At 47.0% G+C, this 23,274-nt stretch overlaps 1 protein-coding gene across 3 annotated transcripts; it reads left to right on the top strand.

The window, feature by feature from the left end:
• Positions 1-1,351: 1,351 nt before the first annotated feature.
• Psmd9 (proteasome 26S subunit, non-ATPase 9) lies at positions 1,352-22,660 on the top strand. Of its 3 annotated transcripts, none has more exons than XR_003711267.1 (7): positions 1,352-1,819; positions 7,967-8,069; positions 13,037-13,245; positions 15,254-15,355; positions 20,064-20,152; positions 20,655-20,772; positions 22,333-22,660. XR_003711267.1 is itself a non-coding variant. In XM_028766085.1 (6 exons), the coding sequence occupies exons 1-6, from the start codon at positions 1,682-1,684 to the stop codon at positions 20,680-20,682; spliced, it is 669 nt and encodes a 222-aa protein (XP_028621918.1). In that variant the 5' UTR covers positions 1,352-1,681; the 3' UTR covers positions 20,683-21,337. The 3 variants fall into 3 exon arrangements, 1 of the variants encoding a protein (XP_028621918.1); XR_003711266.1 differs by having other exon boundaries at positions 20,655-20,969; positions 22,333-22,656; XM_028766085.1 differs by lacking the exon at positions 22,333-22,660 and having other exon boundaries at positions 20,655-21,337.
• Positions 22,661-23,274: the final 614 nt, after the last annotated feature.

The following is a 23,274-nucleotide window of genomic DNA, read 5'->3' as shown; positions in this document are numbered from 1 at the left end:
AGCTTTTCCTTCCTAAGTTGCTTTGGCCACAGTATTTTTATCACGGCAACAGAACCCTAACTAAGGACAGTGTACAAGTGTTTGGCCTGCATGTATGTATGTGTACCATATGTGCACCTGATGCTCACAGAGGTTAGATGAGGGCATCGAAGTCCTTGGAACTAGAGTAGCAGACAGTTGTAAACTTCCATGTGAGTACTGGGAACTAAACCCAGGCCCCGTGCAGGAGCTATAACTATGTTCTTAACCTCTGACCCATCTTTCCACTCCCCCACCCCCGTATCTCTATGTTTAACTACATTTATAGAGGCCTGACACAGTTTCATATTTTTTACCACTCCAGTGTTGTGGGGGTATTCACCAGAGGAGACTGCTCAGATATGGGTTTAAGCCAACGATTTTTATTTGTGAGCTGGCACTACACTGTGTGTTTGGGATCCCAGAGTAGCTCCAAGCCTTTTTCAGGGTGAGTTTTTTAAGCACAAAAACCGTGTCCTAGATTGATATATCTCATTTAATAAGAATAGTTAGCCAGAAGAACAACTACTCAAGTCAAAAAGTAAGGTTAGTACATCCAGAGACTTTCTTATAACTATGGACTTTGATAGTTTAGGTCTTTGTTTTAGTTTTGGCAGGTGGTGGTGTCTTTGTGCTGTATTTTTCCAGCTTGAATGGTATTTTCATCACGGAGTCAGTTGTGCTCAGGTCTGGGGACCTGTTACACCAGCACCTCGTGCCAGAGGTGAAATTCAATAAATATTTGGACACCCTTAAGAGACAGATTGCTAGGGTGTGTGTGCTGTGATCAGGATCTAAAGAAAATAAATAAATAAATAAATAAGTATAAATGGAAAAAGAGAGACACATTGTTGTTAAGTGTCACACAATAAGGTCAGAGAGCAGAGGGTGAGATCATTTAAGGTCACACGAGATCAAGGTCATATTTACCTACATAATGAGTTGGAAGCCTGCCTGAGATATACTTGATCTTGTCTGAAAAAACAGCAAATCGCTTGAAAGTTTCTCTCTCTCTCTCTCTCTCTCTCTCTCTCTCTCTCTCTCTCTCTCTCTCTCTCTCTCTCTGTTTTTTAAATGCTCAGGGGCTTCGCAGATGTTAAGAACAGAAGTGGAGCGGCAGGACTGGATCCTCTCACATTCATACAGCTGGTGTCCAGTAAAGGCTGAGTGAATGAAAAATAAGTGTGAACCGGATGTGGTGGCTTCTTTAATCCCAGAACTCAGGAGGCAGAGGCAGGCAGATCGCTTGAGTTTCAGGCCACCTTGGTCTCCAGAGAGGGTTCCAGGACAGACAGGGTTACACAGAGTTACCCTGGGAGGGAAGGAGAGGGAGGGAGGGACAGGGACAGAGACAGATTAAAAAAGGAAGAAAGGAAGGAACGAAAAAGAAAAGTGAAAATGAGTCAGGTATAAAGTGAGAGTAAAAGCCTACGTCGTCCGCGTCTCCATTTATCGCTGCCGGATCATCTGAAAACTACGTGCCCTATCTAGCTTGAATTTCCGGTGACCTAGTCCCACCTCTCTAAACTCCGCCCTTTATTTTTTTCCGTACTTGTGCGTTGGCTGAGATATTTTGGCCCTGGGAAGGACCCGTAGCCCCTGCCTCCACTGGCGTCCGTAGCCGGGAAACCCGGGCGTCCGGCGCTTCAGCCTGAGGTTCGCGATGTCGGGTGAAGAAGTCCCGCACAGGGCAGAGTCCTCCGAGGCTCGTGCGGCCGCGGTCAGCGACATCCAGGAGCTCATGCGACGCAAAGAGGAGATCGAGGCGCAGATCAAGGCTAATTACGACATCCTGGAGAGCGTGAGTGTGGCGGAGAGGACAGGGAGGCCTGCTGATGAGGCTCGGGGTTCCTGCCAAGCAGTATCCTAGGAGGCCTTTGCTGCTTGCCAGAGCCAAGTTTTAAGCTCTTTCCCTTGACGTGGGATTCATTTTCGGAAGCATTAGCTTTGCATTTTTAAATTTTTTTTTTTTTTAACGCAGCCCCAAGCTGTCCTCGAACTCATGATCCTCGTGCTTCAGCTTTCCGAGTGCAGGAATCAAAGGCCTGCGCCACCATGATAGGCCTACTAAACTGCCTCGGTCGCGGGGATAGAATATTTGCTGAGGCATAGTGATAGTGGCCACTGTCACCTTCTATAGGTGACGTTACCAGGTTTGTCGTGCCTCCCATTGCTTTTCTTTAGGACTTTATAAACGTCAACTGTGAGAAATGATTGGATTGGGCATCTTGTTAAAATGCATGTTATAGCCAGGGAAGGTATCCTTATTTAATCCCAGCATTTGGAAAGTGGAGGCAGGAGGATCAGGACTTCAGGGTTATTCTTGCCTATGTAGTAAGCTCAAGGCCAGCCTGGGCTATATTAGACCTTGTCTCAAAAATAAAATAAAATAAACAAAACAAAGTATAAGTAAAAATAAAATGCAGATTCAAATTGGGGTGGGGAAAAGAATCTGTATTTTGAAAAAACTCCCACCTCCACTACTTTGAGTGATGCCAGCCAGATAAAGCACACTATCCTTACTGTAAAAGGGGAAACTGAGGTCCAGAGTGGAGCAAATGCTTGCCAAATTGGGAAGGGGCAGTGGTTGGCTCTGTGATCTAGTTACCTCCTAAGCAGATATATTTTTCTTAAAACCACAAGTCAGTTTGTAGAGGACTGAGAGGCGAAATCACACTCATTGCTGGGTGCAATGACGTGTGGGTGACGGGTGTCAGATGACGTATCATATAGAGGTTCCACACACCAGGTAGGTGCGGTCCATGTGCCTGAAAGGAACTATCTTGTATGTGTGCTGTATCAGGAATTGTCACAACTATGTTGGTAAGTTGTGTGTGTCCCTGAAACTCAAAGAGGCAGAGTCAGGGTTTGGAGAGATGGCTCAGGGGTTAACGGCACTGGCTGCACATTCATGATGACTGGACTTCTTATCCAGTTCACATGTCCCACAAACACCTGTAACTACACTTGCTTGTGGATACATTTAAACACACACAAATCTCTATAAAAAAAACCAACAGCAACCTGTGTGTGTGTATACACATATATCTGTGTATATGAGTGTGTGTGTATACACATGTCTGTGTATGAGTGTGTATATACACATATCTGTGTATATGAGTGTGTGTGTATGTGTGTATATGCACACATATCTGTGTGTGTATGTGTGTGTGTGTGCATGCATGTATGTGTATAAAAAGAGAACTCACTTGCTTAAAGTCATAGACCTCAGGGTTGGTAAAGCTTAGTTAGACCTGTGCTTAAAACAGATAAAAAAACTTTTTTTTTTTTTTTTTTTTTTGGTTTTTCGAGACGGGGTTTCTCTGTATAGCCCCAGCTGTCCTGGAACTCACTCTGTAGACCAGGCTGGCCTCGAACTCAGAAATCCACCTGCTTCCGCCTCCCAAGTGCTGGGATTAAAGGCGTGCGCCACCACCGCCCGGCTATAAAAAACATTTTTCCCCCAAATATGGGTTTCTCTTTGTAGCTCTTGCTGTCCTAAACTCAAAAGATCCATCAGCTCCTGCCTCCCAAGTGCTAGGATTAAAGGCGTTACCTTCGCTACCATCGCCTGGCAAAAAGCAGTGTCTTAAACTGAAGTCACTTGCCTATCTCAAGTAGAATCAGACATCTCACGCTTTGTCTTCTGATACTGGCCTACTCTTTACTATTTATATTTAGCTGGGTATGATGATGTATACCTGCAACCTCATGGAAGCAAAGGCATGGAGATTGCCACACGTTCAGGGCTAGTCTTGTCTGCACAGAGAGTTCCAGGACTATACAGTGGAACAGCAAGATCCTGTCTGAACAAACCAAGTGGCTGGGGAGGTTGGGAGTGTAGCTTAGTTTGTCAGGTGTGTCCCTCACAAACCTGAAGACCTGTGTTCGGTCCCTTGAAGTCGTGGGTATAGTGGTCCATGTCTGTAATCCCAACTGGATGAGCACTGACAGGAAGATCCCTGGGGTTTATGGCCAGCCGGTCTAGCCTATTTGATGAGCTGTAGGCTAGTGAAACATCCTGTCTCAGAGGAGGTGGAGAGTGTTCCTGAGGATGCCCCCTTGAGATCACCCTCTGACCGGCACGTGCATGGCATGCAGATATATCTGCACACACAGGTACACCTGAACACACACAAACACATGCATTAAAAAACAAATAAAAAGAGAAAAAAAATATAACTACATTGTACATGGAGTCTGAGGCTATTTTGTCTTAAATATAAGGTAAGAGTGTATGTTAATTGTCTTTGGCTAATTTGTTTTTTGGTTTCTGAGGGCTTGAAGCTCAAAAGTCTTCTCTGATATTTATTTATTTATTTATTTATTATTGTTATTTTATTTTTGTTTTTTAAAGACAGACTCCCAGCTGGGTGGCAGTATCTCACTTCTTTAATCCAAGCACTTGGGAGGCAGAGACAGGTGGATCTCTTGAATTCAAGGCCAGCCTGGTCTACAGAGTGAGTTCCAGGACAGCCAGGGCTACACAGAGAAACCCTGTCTCAAAAAACCTTTAAAAAAAAAAAAAAGCTCTGTCTGCGCTTACAAAGGACCTGGATTCGGTTCGAAGCACCCACACACGTGGTAACTCAGGCATGGTATCCGATGCCTCTTCTGACCTCTGTAGGCATTGTGCACACATGGTGCACATCCATACAAAGAGCCAAAACACTTATACACATAAATCTTAAAGCAAACCATGCTGAACAGTCACAGCTATTAGGGAAATGTAGTTAAAAATCACAGTGAGATGCTCCCTCGTACTCACAGGATGGGTGATGGATATCATGAAAATATAGGTAATATCTTGAGACTACGGGTAAATTGGAAATACCATTTCAATACCAATAGTAAGATGGTGTAACTGTTGTCCAAAACAGCTTAGCAGTTTCTGAAAAAAAAAAAAAAAATTAAACGTAGAGTTAACATATAACCCTGAAAAATCCATTCTTCATTTGATATTATGAGTGTTGCAAATATATCATCCAAAAATTCATACACATTTGTAGTGAGAATTTTGGCTTCTTTGGAAAACACAAATATGGGGACATTTATTTTTGCTAAAATCCCAAGTGTGGGATATGGCCCTGCTTCAGATTGTCCACAGCAACTGTGATTTGCCTCATGCTCTAGCAGGAGCCTGATTTTGCGAGCTGTAGATTGTTTCTGTGCTTGTGTGACATTTGGAATTATGGGGACATTTTAGAGGGTATATAAATGCTCAGGCCCTGAAAGGTAGAGTTGTCGTTGGTTGTTGGGTGGTTGATATTGGTTGTTGTCAGTTGCTATTGGTTTCAGTTGGTTACGTAGTCATATGCAAAGAAGAAGAAATTAGATTTCCTGATCAAACCTGCCCCAAAATTCAAATGTTCCTACTTGGGAGGAAGTAGTCTAACAATAACATCTCCCCCTTTCTCCTCTGTCCTCCCCACCCCACTCTGTCTAAGTCTTAGGGGATTGAAAGGGGGGACAAGAAGGGGTGGAGAAGGGTGGGAGAGAGACGAACCTACAAAGTAGCCAACGTTCAGCTACACATTGTTTAAAAGAACTAGACCAACACATATTCTCCACCGACAGATAAAAAAACAGCCCATACAGCAGGATCTGGACAGTGGAAAGGAGTAGTGGGTTAATCACACTATAAATACTTGTCCATGCTGTCACATAAATTATCCTTGAAAGCATTGTGATAAAGAAGTTTCAAACACCTTGTATTGTGCGTGCTCTCTCTCCTCCTGCTATGTACTTGTGGCTATCTCCCAGTACTTACTATACAGCCCAGGCTAGTCCTGCTTCAGCCTCCTGAGTGCTGAGGTTATAGGGGGCACCACTACACCTAGCTTCCTTTTTTTGACACACATCGGGCTAAAAATCCAATCTGGCCTTGAACTCACTTTGTAGTTTAAGCTGGCCTCAAATTTATAACTTTCCTGTCTTGGCCTGCCTCACTGTTGGGATCATAAGTGTGTGTCAGTGTGCTTGGCATTGCATGGTTTTATGTCTGTGGAATGTTCTGAGTCTCAAATGTCCCCTGAAGGCTCCCATATTAAGTTGGTGCCCGGGGTGATGCTCTTGAGACATGATGGCACCGTGAAGACGGGGATCTCTGTAGGTCACAGGAAGCGTGCCCTTGCTGGGTGGTTTCTGTTGATCACTGGAGGACTGTGGGGGCAGTGGAGTCACAGGCTTTTTCTTTTTTCTTTTCCCTCCTCCCTGGGTCATGGTGGAAGTGGCTTCCACAATAATGTTCTGCCTCTCCACAGAGCTAAGACCAAAGTCTCCAAATATACCTACCTACAAACAAGCATGCATACAAACAATGCATCTGTCCAGTTCTCTACTGACACTTCAAAACCATGAGCCCCAATAAGCCTCTTCTCTCTATGTGGATTATAACACTCAGACACATTCTTAGAGTTTCAGAGGTACAGTGTGTCAGCTTGCCTTAAATACATAGTTGCTGAAGCAGGCCCCAGATCAGTGACTCAGGAGGCTGAGGCAAGAGGATTGCTTGATCCCAGGGAACTGGGAACATTCTGGGTAAACACAGTGAGACTAAATATATATAAAGTGTTCAAATGAAGAAATGTACTGTTTTGAAGAAGGCATATATTCCCAGTGTTCAGATTCAGACCCTGCAAGTGGATATTGAGCACAAAAGTGCTGCATCCCCCCCTGACTCCCAGCCACTCGGTTTCTGTCCCTGGAGGTAGCTGGTGCCATCCAGTGATGGGAGGGGTCCTGGTACGCCTCTTAGGTCTTTGTTTTTAGAAGAGTCAAAACCTTGTCCCAGCTGCGTTCTCTGGTGTTTACTTCCTCCAGTATCAAGACTTCAGCCAGGTGTCAGCTGTTGGGAGGGAGGCATTGGGATGGGGATAAGAGAGAAGGCCGTCAGGTCAGGGATGGGGCGGAGAAGAAGGCTCTGAAGGCGCTTGGAGTGTTTTATTGCTGCTTTAATTAACTGGTTTTGCAGGGAAGATCTTATGACTCCAAGGCTAGTCTTGAACTCACTGTGTGTAACTAAGGATGACCTCAAACTTTGATCCTCCTGCCTCTACATCATTTACCACCACGCCTGGCTTTTTCAGTGGAGATGGGGGGTGGAGGTGGGGGTGAGTCCAAGGTTTTTTGGATGCTAGGCAAGCACTTAGCAACTGAGCTACATCCTGTATCCTGAGCCGTCCTTACTACGTTTTTTGTTTTGTGTGTGACTGCGTGCACACACACATTCTGTAACAAATCAAATCCAAGATTGGCATTTGCCAATCAAGTGCTTTCCCGCTGACCTACAGTCGAGCCTTGCTTTGTGTGTACTGTTCTCATGCATTGCTTGCATTTTTTTTTTTTTTTTTTTTTTTTTTTTGGTTTGGTTTTGTTTTTCGAGACAGGGTTTCTCTGTGTAGCCCTGGCTGTCCTGGAACTTACTCTGTAGACCAGGCTAGCCTCGAACTCTCGAACTCAGAAATCCACCTGCCTCTGCCTCCCAAGTGCTGGGATTAAAGGCGTGCGCCACCACCGCCCGGCTATTGCTTGCATTTTTTAAAGACCACATTTTATTAATGTGTGTATAGTATGTGTGTGTGTGTGGGTGCTTGATGCACAGAGTGCGTATGGAGGTCAGAGGACAGCTTTGTGCAGTTTGTGCTCCTTTTCCATCTTGATGTGGGCCCCAGGAATTGGACTCAGGTTGTTAGTGTCAGTGGCAGGCATCTTTATTCGCTGATCCATCTCTATAGCCTCATTCATTATTAAAAATTAATTTAAAATGGTACCCACTACAGAGGGTAGCTGTAAGGACACAGTTAAAGAGCCTGGTGTGTGCTAAAGACATTGCTATGTGGTCCCTACTGTCCCTTTTATCATGAGTTAGAAGGACAAAGGTCTATAGGGAGTTGCATCTTGATGTTTTTACCTGTGAGATTTTTGTAACCACATCTCTTTCCTCCAGCAAAAAGGAATCGGCATGAGCGAGCCGCTGGTGGACTGTGAGGGCTACCCCCGGGCAGATGTGGACTTGTACCAGGTCCGAACAGCAAGACACAACATCATCTGTAAGTGACCCTCCCTGGGCCTGTCTTGGCTTGTGGTGGGAGTGCTGAAGACACAGGGGAATGGTTAGCATTGAGTATTACAAAGCTTTTCTGCTTTGACAGAGTTACCTTGTCCCCATTGTGGAACTGAGAACCAAGGGGACAGGGTAGATGGCAGAGTTCCCTGTTGATGGCTTTTTTTTTTTTTTAATTTTAAATACTTTGCTTCAAAGCTAGATGTAGTAGCACACACCTTTAATCCCAGCATTCAGGAGGCAGAGGTAGATGGTTCTCTGTGAGGTTGAGGCCAGCCTGGTCTACAGAGTGAGTTCCAGGCCAGCCAACTGGAGAAAAAAACCCTGTCTCAAAACAAAACAAAAACAAACAACAAAAATCCAAGAACAGGGGCTGGAGAGATGGCTCAGCTGTTAAGAGCACTGACTGTTCTTCCAGAGGTCATGAGTTCAATTCCCAGCAACCACACATGGTGGCTCACAACCATGTGGAATGGGATCTGATGCCCTCTTCTGGTGTGTCTGAAGAAAGCAACAGTGTACTCACATACATAAAATAAATAAATCTTTTTGGAAAAAAATAAAAACCAAAAAAAGAAAGTAAAAAACAAGGAATGAAAACTTTACTTTGTTATGGGACTTCATTGAATTAACAGTGGAAGCCCAAAGTAGCCCCATGGAGTCCATGAAATAGGTTCAGCCCTTCAGGGTAGTGACATGGCAGCCACTGTGCAAATAGAAAAGACCCGTGTTGGCTCTCAGACTGGAGTATGTAGTATAAAGGTCAGCAGAAACCAGGCTTTGCCTGTCTTCAGGGCCCATGGGCTGTGTTCAGGCGGGAGGCAAGCCACAAGAGACAAGGTCCTGGCGTCCCACCCACTACTGCATTAGCATTTTCCTCTCAGCCAGGAAGGCTGGGCAAGCCTGCTCTACTGCAGGCCCATCACTCTCCTGAGTGAGTCTTACACTTGTTCTTTGTCTTAATGAAGTACCTGGCAGAGCATGGCACCAGCAGAGGACATTGGGTTTGTGTTCCTGCTGTGACAAGCCACAGACTGTATTGTCTCTGACAATCATGGAGGTGAGATGGCCAGAAGGTCTGCTGACAAAATCGAGGTGTCAGCAGGTCTGGCTCCCCCTAGTGGCTGGAGCTGGTGGTGTATTATTTGTCTTTGCAGAGACCACCTGTGTCCTGGCTCTTGGCCATCATCCTCTGTCTTTAGAAGTAGTGATCACATCTTTCTAGCCTTCCCTCTCCCCCTCCTGCCTCCCTCTTTAACTTAAGACCCCTGTGATAATGCCGGATCCTCCTAGAAAGTCCAGGCTCGTCCCTCCTCTCAGGGTCCTGAGGTCACAGGTGCACCAGCTTCGGGATGAGGACATGAACATCTTTTACTTGGCGCTGGTAGATAACCAGTCCTCATCCCGGTCATACTGGGAAGTCAGTCACTCACGTTTTGCACTTCATGGCTCGACTCTGGCTTTATCTGCAGTGCTTGGGTAAAGAAGCTGCTTCTTTTTTTTTTTTTTCTTTGTTTTTTTTTTCTTTGTTTTTCGAGACAGGGTTTCTCTGTGTAGCCCTGGCTGTCCTGGAACTTACTCTGTAGACCAGGTTGGCCTTGAACTCAGAAATCTGCCTGCCTCTGTCTCCCAAGTAAGAAGCTGCTTCTGTGAGCAGGATGCAGTGGGACGCAAGCTCCCTGAAGACCACAGTGTGGTGACAGAGCACCTCAGAGCATCCTCTTGTCCATGAAGATTCTGAATTTAAAAAGGTTCAGTTTTACATGAAAACAACTAAGGAGATGCAGAGAATAGGAAAACCATGTGAAGACAGCAGACGCGAGGGAAATTCTGAGCTTCACCCCAAACCTCTAAGCCCCCAGGGATGTTCACCCCAAACCTAAGCCCCCTCCTTCCACATGAGCAGCCCCCAGGGACATTTGAGGAATTCGGATTTTCAGTGCTGATTAGCTTCGTGTTCCAACACCATTCTTTCCCACTGCTTTGAAATGCAGCAGTATTCTATACTGTGTTTGTGTGTGGGCGTGCGTGGGCGTGCGCATGGACTGCTGGGAACGGAACCTAGGGCTTCATGCTAAGAGCTTACTGTACCACTTAGGTTTTTCAGTTATGCTTAGCCTATTTCTGGACTTTTTACACTGTTCTACTCTGTGTTAATTTTATATCATCTTAATGACTTTATTATGTGTTAATAATATGATTGAACAATTCCCCCTTATTAGTATTCTTTTGAAAGACTCTTCCCACAAGTTTAATGTATTCTTAAGTGTGAACTTGTCTTAAGGAACAATCCTAGGCTTTCACTGGAGTTGGGAAAGTGATACAGAAAGGTCTCATACGCTGAGCCCTTAGTCTCTGATCACCAGCAAGTGTGAGCATTCTCCGTTTGTAACAGCTGAAGCTGAAAGGATTTTTTTTTGAGTTATGAAATGATTGCTGCAGCAGTGTTTTCCTAGGCTGTGAAAACCTTTTTGAATTCTGCTATTGTAATATATTAGCAGCTAAGTCATCGGTCCTCTCACCCACAGCAGCGTGGAGAGTACGGATTGTGTATAAGACATTGACTCTACTTTAAACCTTCCTGGCCTTGTGTCTGTTTTTTTCCCCCTCACTTCTGCCTCTGGGCAGAGCGCCCAAGTCCCCTAATGCCTGAGGGCCTCAGCTCTGCTCCCCAGTGACAGGAAGCTGAGATGAGCAGACAGCCCACAGTCAAAGGTTCCTGCAGAGTTGGAAAGTCTGTGGCACATGGGTGCTGCATGGGGGTTGGCTAACGGGGTGACGGACCAGGCTGCCTTGCAGACTCTGGAGTGCATTGTAGTAGTCCAGTGTCCTGGGTTGAATAAGGAGTGGGTTGAGAAGGAGGAAAGTAAGTTTTTAGGTTTTAAAAGGACATTAAATGCCAGCTGCTTGCAGGACCAACCTCCAGACAGGACCTGCTGGACTACCATAGTGATTCATTTTATTTTAATTTTTATTTATGTATATAGGTGTTTTGCCTGCATACAGCATGTGTACCAGGTGCCTTCGAAAGCCAGAAGGTGACATTAGATCCCCTGGGACTAGAGTTACAGATATCGTGAGCCTCTATGTGCTGGAAATTGAACCTGGGTCCTTTCCAGCACTCTTAACTGCTGATCCATCTCTCCAGCCTGATTCAACAGTATAAATTAGCTTTTAGCACTGAGAACTTAGAGGCAGTTCCCTCCTCAAAGCCCTCAGTTTTTAGCTTTTCTAGGAAAATCAACGATTTGGCAGCACTAAAACAGCCTCTCAAGCCCCATCAGTTGGCAGGAGCCTACTAGTCGTAGGTGCCTGACCTACATTTGAGCATCCTCCATGTGGCTTACTAGGCTCTTGTGTCATCTCCCCCTCCCATAAGAACTTAAGAGAAAAAAAAATTGAGACAGGCTTGTATGAACCTGAGGCTAGCCTTAAACAAAAATATTTAACTGAACATGGCTTTGAACTTTTGAGCCTTCTGCTTCTACCTCTTGAGTGCTGGGATTACAGGCAGGCATCACACATGTTCTGTGTGGTGCTGAGATTACAGGCAGGCATCACACATGTTCTGTGTGGTGCTGGGACTACAGGCAGGCATCATGCATGTTCTGTGTGGTGCTGGGACTACAGGCAGGCATCACGCATGTTCTGTGTGGTGCTGGGACTACAGGCAGGCATCACGCATGTTCTATGTGGTGCTGGGATTACAGGCAGGCATCACACATGTTCTGTGTGGTGCTGGGATTACAGGCAGGCATCACGCATGTTCTGTGTGGTGCTGGGGGTCAAACAGTCTCCTGGGTGTTCAGCAGACACTCTACCAACAGAGCTACACCCCAGCCCCAGTGAAGTCCTTTCAGCAGCATTCTGCCTCAGTCGTGATTTTGGTTTCTTTTCCTTGAGACAGAGTCTTAAGTACCCTACACTGGCCTCCTCCTGATCCTCTTCCTGGTCCTCCTGGTCCTCCTCCTGATCTTCCTGTTTTCCTCCTGATCCTCCTCCTGGTCCTCCTCCTGATCCTCCTCCTTGTCTTCCTTCTGACCCTTCTGGTCCTCCTCCTGATCCTCCTCCTGGTCTCTTCCTGGTCCTCCTCCTGATCCTCCTGGTCTCCTCATGGTCCTCCTCCTGGTCCTCCTGGTCCTCCTGGTCTTTTCCTGGTCCTCCTCTTGATCCTCCTGTTCTCCTCCTGGTCCTCCTCCTGGTCTCCTCCTGTCTCCTAGGTGTTGGGATGCAGACGTGCAGCATCCTGCCTAGTTACCTGGCTTTTGTATGACTTCTGCAGTTGTCCCTTGTTTGTATGTGAGGTCAGGTTGCAGCTGGATGGAACCTGATTTCTACTCACCTTTCAGGTCTTAGCAGGGGCTGTGTCTTTGAGAGGCCTTCTTGTCCTGTGATTGTAGTCACCTGTTCTGTAGCTGCCTTCCTCACTAGACTTCCTCACTAGTGAGGTACGCCCTGTGTCTGGCTCACAGCTTTGTCTGCTCCTTTGACTCTGGTTTTGTGTCCAGCACGTAAACACTTCTTAAATATTCTGATGTGTTAGTTCCTTTTTCGGTTGCTGTGACAAAATACACAATAAAAGAAACTTAAGAAGGAAGTTTGGCTCACAGAGGCAGAGCAAACTTACTGCTGGAGAAGGCATAGTGACAGGAGCCTCTGGCAGCTGGTTAGAGTGTCTCTGCAGCAGGAGACAAAGAGTTGAATGCTGGTAGTCAGTCCAACATCCTGTGTCATGGGATGGTACTGCCCACCTTCAGGGAGGTCTGTTCCCTCCTCAGCTTAGCATCTGAAAATGTCCTTAAATACGCTTCCAGTGGCTTGTCTTGGGCGATTCTAAATCTTATGAAGTTGACAACATGCACCATTGCAGTGAGTGAATTCAGATATCTCATCTCGTCTGTCCTGTGTCCTGAGCTGTCTTCCCTTGCCCCTGACATGGTGTTTTCTCTTCAGGTCTCCAGAATGATCACAAGGCACTGATGAAGCAGGTGGAGGAGGCCCTGCACCAGCTACACGCTCGGGACAAAGAGAAGCAGGCTCGGGACATGGCTGAAGCCCGAGAAGAGGCCAGGAGCCGCTTGCTGGGCTCCAACAGCCCTGCTCTGCCCCAGGCCTTTGCCAGAGTGAACAGTATCAGCCCCGGTTCCCCAGCCAGTATTGCGGTAATCTTGCCAGCTCTCCCAAATCCACTCCCAGCAGTACTGTGAGTTAGGTAGCCCTGGGCTGTGGAGGCCTGCCGGAAACCAAACCCATCCTCTCATTCCGTGACTCTGAATTCCTTTGTTCCTTTAACACATGCTGGCCACAGCTTGGTGTACATAGGGTCAGCCCACTGGACTCAGGGAGAGACCTGTTGTGGGACCCCTGGGACACAGTGTAGAAGGTGATACATGTCCCAAAGAAGAGAGGAGGTGCTCTTCTTGGAGCCATTTCCCTGGACACTGAAGGAGGAAAAAATGACAAAGCGTGTGAAGTGATGCGGGTATTGTTTGATAGGCTGTAGAGCGGCGGCGTTACTGTGACGGGCCGGCGCGGTAGCACCGCAGCCAGTTTTACAATATTTTTATTGGTGCTGAAAAGAAGCCACTCAGGACTTGACAACCACCACCATTTTGTCTGCACAGATCTGCCTATTCTGTGTATTTCACGTGAAGACAGTTGTATGGTGTGTGGTCCTGTTCCCAGGATTCATCCAGGGCCTAGTCATATCTGAAGGCTTCATTACATTTTTATGGCTGAGTAATATCCATTATGAGATAGGCATGTTTTTGTTGGTCAGTCAGTGGATGTCTGGATCTCTATGCTTTGGGGATATTATAAGTAATGCAGCTGTGAGTATCCATGTAGAAGTTTGTATGTGGCCATGCATTTAAATTGAATACTGTGGCAGCCGTGGGCGGTGCCGCTGCTCTCCCTGTCTGACCCACGAGGACAGGTCACACAAACTTGAAGCAAACTGAGCCAGGACACATGGCTCCTGGGAAACAAAACTCTTCTTTCTTTTTTTTCTTTAGTATTTTGGGAGAGGGTTTCTTTGTGTAGTTTTGGCTGCCCTGGAACTCAGTCTGTAGACCAGGCTGGCCTCAGACTCACAGAGATCCACCTGCCTCTGCATTTCCATTAAAGGCATGTGTCACCAGACAACTGGATTCTGAATCCAGATCCTACAAGTCATCCCAAGACTGGGGGATAAAGGGATGGCTCAGTGATTAAGAGCACTGGCTGTTCTTCCAGAGGACTCAGGTTCAATTCCCTGGAGTCACATGGAGGCTCACAACCATCTGTAACTAGTTCTAGAAGATCCAGTGCCCTCTTCTGACCTCCATGGGCACCTAACATACAAGCTGTACACAGACATACAAGCAGGCAAAATACCTAAACACATTAGATAATAAAATAAAAATGAAAAAAAAAAAAGAAAAGAACCTTTAAAAGAAGGATCACAAGACCACTGGGTATGGTGGTATATGTTCATAATCCCGGCAGCTGAGACAGGACTCAAGTTTGAGCAACTTAGGAAAATCCTGTTTTGAAATAAAACTGATGAAAGACTGAGGATGTAACTGTTTGGTAGAGCCCTTGCCTGGGTTGGATTCCTAGTGCTGTGAACAGTTGTAGAAAGGAAAATAAAATCAAGTCATAGGACTGCGGACTGTACGTCAGCTCTGTCTAGTCATAGCTAGGTCCGCAGCATCTAGCGCCTAACTGCAGTCAGCCTGTGGTGGTGAGTGTTCTTTAAAGGGACCAGTAAGTAGTGTCTATAATCTTAGGACCTTTTGAACCACGCTGGTTCTGGCTGGCCTTGGGCCTGTGGCTGCTGCTTGGGGACTTGGAGGGCCAATGTTTGTCTCATCTAAAAAAAATAGGCCTAGGCTAACCTGCCTCCTTTTGCCTTGAACCTGCCTCAGAAACTCCAGAAAGCAGCTGAAGCTTTTCCATGTCCTCCAGGTCTCCATTGGGTACACCTGGATGCCCTAGAAAGGGCCTGCAGGATGAGGTACCGCTCACTCACTGATCCTGCAGGAGGAGTCTCAGTCTTTCTCTCTTAGAGCCTGCCGTTCTTTCCCTGTAGGAGATAAGCTCTGGGTCTTGCCACTGAGTTGTATATTGAGCCATAAAAATAACCGAAATGCGTCCAACCTCTTGGTTTTGAATCTTCCCCGTCTTTAGGGCCTGCAAGTGGATGATGAAATTGTGGAGTTCGGCTCTGTCAACACCCAAAACTTCCAGTCGCTGCAGAACGTGGGCACTGTGGTGCAGCACAGCGAGGGGGTGAGTTAGGGTGGCATCCAGATGCCGCCTCACAAACCACAGAGGCTGCCGCTCACACAATTCAGGGGGTACGATGGAAGTCCAGGAGCAAGGTACCGCAGATTCAGGGTCTGGCGGGGGCGTTGCCTAGTCCAAAGATGGCACAGTTTGCTCAAGTGGTGGATCACTAATGCTGCCACCAGGGCTCCACCCCCATAGGTGACACTCTCTAAAGCCCAGTCTCCATCACGTCAAGGGGTTAGCCTTTCAGTATGAGACCTTTCCAGAGGGAAGGAAGCGTTCAGCCCATGAAGCTGGGTATCTAGTTTTTGGCCCAGAAGATGTTGGAATCCTCACTGCTGACAGTAGTGTTGTGTGGTGAATCCTCACTGCTGACAGTAGTGTTGTGTGGCGTCTCTCTCCCTGGAGAGCTCTTCCTCCCATTTGCCACACTTGAGTCCTTTCCTGGTCTCTTGTCTACACCCCTCCTCTGTGTCCAGTCGATAATCTTGAAGCTGTCTTATTTGGCACATGCCCTGTTCCCCTACAGCTGTTACTGGGGTACAGTTGTCCATCACTGCCTTCTCAAGACCTTGTGATGTTTCCAGCTTCGCAAAGCGTGATCACGTGTGCATGTGCATGTTTTTCTACACGGGACCTGTGAAGAAGCGTTTTGGGCTCTGAGAGAGCCACGGAAGATCTTTGTATTTGAGACAGTCTTTTTTTTTTTTCTCCATAATTTTTTTAAAAAGATTTATTTATTTATTTCATGTATGTGACTACACTGTCACCATCTTCAGACATCAGCAGAGGATATCAGATCCCAATTCAGATGGTTGTGAGCCACCATGTGGTTGCTGGGAGTTGAACTCAGGACCTCTGGAAGAACAGTCGGTGCTCTTAACTGCTGAGCCATCTCTCCAGCCCTTATTTTATTTTTTTAAAAGATTTATTTATTATGTATACAGTGTTGTGCTTGCATGTATGCCTACCCATCAGAAGAAGGCACCATATATTGTAGACAGTTGTGAGCCACCATGTGGTTGCTGGGAATTGAACTCAGTGTGGCCAATGCCCTTAACCTCTCAGCCGTTTGAGCGTCTCATTATATCTCAGGCTGGCCTGGAACTCACTGTGTGGCCTAGGATGATCCCGAACCTTCTGACTGTCCTTCCTCCAGTGCACCGGAGTCACAGGCGTGTGCCACCATACCCAGTTGTATATAGTACTGAGCCATCTCTCCAGCCTGTGGACATGCACTCTTATTTCCCTGACACATCTATTTCCCTGGAATTTATTTTATAATTAGTATAAATAGTGTAATTAGGCACACATCACCAGGCCACTTTCCCCCCAATGGATAGTAGTTATCCCAGTACCATTTATTACTATGAATACTTTACCCGCTAGTTTACACTGCCCCTCTATCAATATCAGATAACTTCATATGTAGGTGGTGCTCCATTTGTTCTGACCCTTTTTGGAATTGCTTAGAAGAATCCATTTGTCCCCTGTCAGCTTTCCTTTAACACCTTGCCGTAGAGCGAGTGCAAAGACCATTTGGAAAGTTAGCAGGCCAAAACCACAGATGCTGCTTGTCCGTCTGGTACAGCGGTTCTCAGCCTTCCTAGTGCTGCAACCCTTTAACACAGTCCCTCATGCTGTGGCGACCCCAACCATAACATTGCTTTTGTTGCTACGTCCTAACTGTAGTTCTGCTACTGTTACAAATAGTAATGTGAACAGCCGTGTTTTCAGACTGTCTTAGGAGGTCTCCGTGAGATGGTTGTTTCACCTCAAGGAGGTTGCAACCCACAGGTTGAGAACCACTGGTCTAGCTGGACAGAAGGTCAGCCATCCCTGGTAGCCCTGCTGGTTCTGTGAGGCTTCTGTGAGGGCCAGCCAGGATGTCAGCAGAGACCATAGCCACCCAAAGGCTCCAATGAGGCTGTAAATCCACTTCTATGGTTGGCCTGAGCCATCAGTTACTCATCCTGTGGCTTCTTACACCACTTGCATGTACTTACTTCCGGCGGAGAGAGCAGTGATGAGGCCTCAAGACTTTTTTTTCCCTAATCACAGAAGATGCACAGTTATGTCTTCCTTATCTTTTAGGAGCGCATTGCTAGGTCCAGCCCACCATTGGGGAAAAAGGAATTGGGCCTCTTGAAGGGAGACATGTGAGAGGACTTGGGGGATGTCATTGAACTGCCCAGGAGGGTTCTAGCCTCTCTGCTTGCCCTCCACTCACTTGTCCAGTGTCTGTCTGTAAGCTTTCCTTCTGTTACCCATCCCTCGTCTCTCTTGTCTCTTCCCCAATGTTTGTGTTTGTCCAGCCTTGCTAGCCTGCTGTTCATCATTTCAGTGAGGTCTGGGACAGCAGGACTCAGCCACACCTCCAACTTTGAGTTTTTCCTCCTAGCTTTTTGTCTAGTGTATCTCAGGATGATGGCTTTGTGCAGTGTGTTATGTGCATCAGGGCTCCGTCCATGCTAGGTGAGCGCCCTGCCAACTGAGCCTCGTCCCGTTTCTTTTTCCCAGCTTTTTTGAGGTGCTGTGAATACTCACTTCTCTTGTGTCCCTTGGTGAACGTTGATGTTCTATAGATGTCTGGGCCCAGTGTAGTCCTGGCTGTCCTGAAACGCAGAGATCCTCCTGCCTCTGCCTCCCGAGTGCTGGAGTCAAAGGCATGCACCACCGTTGTGCCCAGTGCATGTGTTTGCAGATGTGCTTGTAACTATGTCCTGTTACACTCTGAAAATGGACATACATACACGTGGAAAACACAACCAAAGCACAAAACATGCACAGGTTCAATTCCTGCCTTCCTTTTAGAAGCTTTTTTTCAAAAGACTAATTTGGGGAATCCCAGTAAGCCTGTTGTATAAAAGCCAAGCTGCCATGGGTAGTTTGAAAACCACACAGCTGACCCTCAGGGCCCTACTTGAGAGTCAAGAGTCTGGGTTCTCATTGTCTCTTCTGTGATTTAAACAAAACAAAACCCCAGATACAGCTGTGCTGTTAGCATTTCCGTAGTTTCCAGTTTTATCACGACTATGTTTTTTTTTGTTGTTGTTTGTTTGTTTGAGACAGGGTTTCTCTGTGTGGCCCTAGCTGTCCTGTAAGTCACTCTGTAGACCAGGCTGGCCTCGAACTCAGAGATCTGCTTGCCTCTGCCTCCCAAGTGCTGGGATTAAAGGCGTGTGCCACCACCACTGCCCAGCACACTGTTTTTTGTTTTTTTAAATATATGTGTGTGTATGTGTGCACAAATGCAGCCTTTATTATAGAAACAGTGCATGTTTAGTTCAGCCACAGGAGTGTAGTACATTCTCTCTTACATAGTACATCGTGAGTATTGAAAACATGATACAAAGTGAAAGAACCCAAACCCAAGACCGCACAATTCCTCAAGGAAGGAAGCTGTCCTAAAAAGCAGGTCCAGAAAGATAGAAGGGAGACTGACTGGTGGATGCCGGGCGGGAGGGATGAGGATGAGGACCCACTGCTGATGGTCTTTTGGATGATGCAGACATTCCGCACCTAGATAGTGGTGATGGGTCTAAGTGTGGGAAACCCGCGGAGCCATGCTTTATTCTATGTAATGAATACATACGCCTCAGTAATATGTATACTGCATATTTATCTTACACGCTAAATCACACTGCAAAAAATTTTAAAGTAGAAATCAAAGCCCTGCCGGGCGGTGGTGGCACACACCTTTAATCCCAGCACTTGGGAGGCAGAGGCAGGCGGATTTCTGAGTTCGAGAGTTCGAGGCCAGCCTGGTCTACAGAGTGAGTTCCAGGACAGCCAGGGCTACACAGAGAAACCCTGTCTCGAAAAACCAAACCAAAAAAAAAAAAAAGAAAAAAAAAGAAATCAAAGCCCTGTCTCTCCCTCCCTAAGTACCTCCTCACGTGTGCTTACTTCTGGACTGGGGGGGCTGGGTCCATTCAGCGTTGAACAAAACAAAGAGGGGGTCCTTGCTTTGAGAGCAGACATTAATTCAGTAGTTCCAGACCTGCAGTTTCATATCCTGACCAGTGCTATCAGGGGAAGCACAGGAGGGCTGCAGGAGAGCAGTGGGGTCCTGATGTAGTTTTAGGGGTCGAAGGAAAGTGTTCCTAAGGACTGGTGTGTGTAGATCCTGTGTAGATTGTGTGGAGTGGCCACTAGAGAGCGCCGTCAGCTGGTTCGCAGGCCCTGGAGGCAAGAGGAGCAAAGCAGCAAAGGGTATTGATTGGAGCTCAGAACCAGAGCATGGAGAATAGGGGCGTCTGGGAGGTGACCAGGAGCCAGGCCACTCAAGGCCAGCTTTGGAGTCCCTTACAAAAAAGATTACCTTTTTTTCCTGGGGAGCAGCAAGGAGCTGCTGTACCCTCTCAAGCTGGGGAGAGTTTGTCTTAAGAGATTGCACAGTGCTAGTGAGAGAACAGGTTTGGGGGTGTGTCCAGCATGTGGGTCTGTGTCCTAATAGGGTCTCTAGTAGGGACCAAGTGTCAGATACCAGAACCTAAGGAGAGTGTTCTCTTTCAAGTCACCATAGTTCCTACCACCATTTTGAATTTCTTCATGGTCCCTTAATGCCGGTGACCAGCAAGAGGAACCTGTTCAGCTAGGGGCCCAAAGCTCTGTCAATTTCATGGTCAGAAGGTGGTATCTCCACATTTTGAGTCCGCTTGAGTGGAAGGAAGCGGAGGTTGGAGTGACCTTCTTTGCCTTTCAGAAGCCCCTGAATGTGACGGTGATCCGCAGAGGGGAGAAGCACCAGCTCAGATTGACGCCAACCCGCTGGGCAGGAAAAGGACTGCTGGGGTAATGCTGGGGTCTGCTTCCCTCCTGCTCTCAGACCCTGGTACCCATGGAGAGTGTGCTCAGATACAGGGTGGGGGATGCTGGCAGGTCCCCGGAAGGATGGCAGTCCCCAGAGTGGGGACACTGGTGGTTAAGTCACCTTTTTTATAAATGAGGCTGCGGGCAAGAGGCAGTGAGTTCTCAGGTCATCGGCGAGTCTCTGCTTCTCAATCCCTGGGCGTTGTCTTTAAGAGAAAGAACAGTGGGCAGTGAGGTGGTCAGCAGGTAAAGGTACTTTGTGCCAGATCTCTGACCTGAGTTAGATCCCAGGATCCACATGGTGGAGGGAGAGAACTGACTCCTGCAGGTTGTGCGAAGCGCGCACACGCACACACAGAGACTCTCCTACATACACAATGAATATATTAAAAAAAATACAGTCTTTGAAAAAGAGACGTGTTCACCTGCTGGTTTCCAGGACAGAGCTGGCAAGTTTGATCCACGTCTCTGTTTTCTCTTACAGCTGCAACATTGTTCCTCTCCAAAGATGACTATTTCCTGGGTCTGCAGGAAAGCTGCTTCAGCTGGGCCCTGTGCTTGGGCCCGGGAGGGATTTCCTTGTTCTCTTGGCTCCCACAAGTGTAAGGATCTGGAGGAGAATGGTTCGAGCCTGAGCATTGAGTTGGAAGAGATGCTTCGGCTGCCTGATGTAATCTCTCTGGGTTGAGGCATTATTAAAAATGTGATTTGTGCCTAGCTACGTCTTGTGCAAATTAGGCCATAGCCTGTCTGGGAATTCTCTAGATCATGAGCCAGTGAGTCGGGATGACTCTGGCAGGTAATGATCTGATGTCATTTTCTTTTTTCCTTTTTTTTCTTCATTCTGGAGGAGGGGGGACAAGGACTGAGTGTGTAATTCTGACTGTCCTGGAACTCCCTGTGTAGACCAGTCTGACCTCGAGCTGACAGATCCTCTTGCCTTTGCCTCATTTGTGTTGGGATTAGGGGATTGGAGGCATATGCTGACATGGTAGGCTAGACTTTGAGGAATATGTATTATACATATATAATTTATACTTATTTTTGAGAATTTCTATATGCACATAGTACATTTCTATATTTCCTGTCCCCTCAAACCTCTCCTCATACCCATTTCCCAGCTTCATACCTCTTTTTTTTTTTAAATAAATAACCTACTAAGTGCAATTTGTGCTGCCCGTATATTCATGGGTGTGGGATCTTCCACTGGAGGAATGTGGTCAACCTTCCAGAGATCACACCCCTAACTGCCACAGGGACTTGAGTACCCCTACTTTTGTTTGAAGCAGGGGCTCGGGTAGCCCGGTCCAGCCTCAGATTTGCCATGTAGCTGAAGATGTTCTCGAGCTTCTGGTTCCTGCCTCCAACGTCCAACTGCAGAATCACCTGCCTAGGGGTGGGCGTTGTGCTGGAGACAGGATCTCCTGAGTTCAGACTGGCCTGGAGCTCAGTGTAGTCCATACTGGCTGTACACTTGGGATCTTCCTGCCCTGGTCTCCTGGTCTTATAGTGTTTGCCACCAAACCTGGCTGGTTGTTAAGGTTAGCTAAACCTTCAGATAAAGCCAGTTTCGTAGTTGTGTGATTGTGACCACTGTTCAATCCCACCTGGATTCCTTATGCGCTCAGAACCAAGCTCAGAAGAAGTTGGAAAGGAAGTTGTGCAAAGTAAGCCGGTTCCTGGGCTGAAGTCAAGTTGATTCTTGTGCTGGAAACTGAAACCTGGCCCTCATACTCTAGGCAAGCATTCCACCATGGGGCCGAGCAGCTGGCAGTGTCTCTCTGCCCTGGAGCATCCTCTGATGCGTCCTCTGAAGCTGGGTCTGTGGAGCCCCCGAAGCTCCATTAAGAAATAAGCAAAGCCAGGTAGGGGTGGCTCAAACTTTTAACCCCAACACTCAGGAAGCAGAGGCAGGTGGATCTCTGTGAGTTCAAGGCCAGCCTGGTCTACAGAGTGAGTTCCAGGACACCTAGGGCTACTCAGAGAAACCCTGTATTCAAAAACAACAACAACAACAAATGGAGCCTCTTGGGAAGCATGGGAAGTTAAGTGTGCCTGCTTTGCAGTTCCTGCTTCCTTTTGTTTTCTGCCTTTTGAGATGGTAAAACTGGTGTGGGTAATTCCTAGTGACTCTGTTTTTCTTCCTTTGTCCATGTGCCCAGTTATTTCCCCAGTTGCCACCCGTTTCTGTTTTGGATGTCTGGCCCTTTCTACAAGGAAACTTGCATCCTTGGGTTGGATTTGCTCGGGATGGAGGCAGAGACCAGCTTTCTCTGACAGCAGTCAGTACTGACGATTGCTTCCTGCTTTGACTTCTCACACTCAATCGAAAGCCTCCCCTAAACTGCTTCATCCAGACAGCCTCAGCATCCCTCTCCGGTAGCAAGACTTGCTCTGTTTACCAGTGTCTGCTGTTTCAATTGTTATACGTCCAAGTATTTTCCAGACTATAAGTCCCACAGTGTAATAAAACACAGCTTGTACCATTCAGTGCATCCTCTTTTCGATATGCATCTGATCACCAGCACTGGGGCATGGCGATGCATTACTCATATTCTCTCAGAGTAGCGGCAGCAGGCCTTGGACAGCTCAGGACACCACCTTTGGGCTCCTCTGTGACTTGCTTCAACAGGAATAACACTAATGGGTGTAATCAAGCTGAGTTTGCAGAAATGCTTCATTGTAACAGCAAGATCATGCACTCCACATAACTTCAATCCCGGTTAACTAAACTCTGCACGCTGGGCCCTGGTGAGACGGTGGGCCCAGTTGTGTATTTAACATCTGTGAGGCCAGAAAATTGGGTTTAGTGCTGGGGGAATTTTATTAAATGCTTCATACCATTTCTTGCATGGCTTTCTGGAGAGGCATGAACACACACCTCTTGACCTTTCACTGACAGCAAACTGAAGGAACGATCCACCCAAGTCAGCCTGGTGAACCAGTGAGACTTCTGGGGTTACTTAGTGGAGCATCTGGCTCCATCAGTGAAAGCCCCACGGCTCTGTGGATGTACAACTCGCAGGCAGCTCCACTCAAATCTTTCACACAGTAAAGTCTAGTGTGGCCCAGGCTGACTTTGAACTGAACCTTCTGGCTTCATC

The sequence above is a fragment of the Grammomys surdaster genome, unplaced genomic scaffold (genome assembly GCF_004785775.1).
Source record: "Grammomys surdaster isolate TR1022 unplaced genomic scaffold, NIH_TR_1.0 166, whole genome shotgun sequence".
In the NCBI taxonomy this organism is placed as follows: Eukaryota; Metazoa; Chordata; class Mammalia; order Rodentia; family Muridae; genus Grammomys; species Grammomys surdaster.
Note: the sequence above shows the minus strand (reverse complement) of the source record. Positions and strands in the feature narration are given on the sequence as shown.

Bases quoted from the DNA above. Each gene is read 5' to 3' on its own strand.
- Psmd9 (XM_028766085.1), top strand. From the start codon at position 1,682: ATGTCGGGTGAAGAAGTCCCGCACAGGGCAGAGTCCTCCGAGGCTCGT. The intron at 13,246-15,253 runs GTAATCTTGCCA...CCCCGTCTTTAG, and splicing joins GTTCCCCAGCCAGTATTGCG to GGCCTGCAAGTGGATGATGA. The intron at 20,153-20,654 runs GTAATGCTGGGG...TTTCTCTTACAG, and splicing joins GCAGGAAAAGGACTGCTGGG to CTGCAACATTGTTCCTCTCC.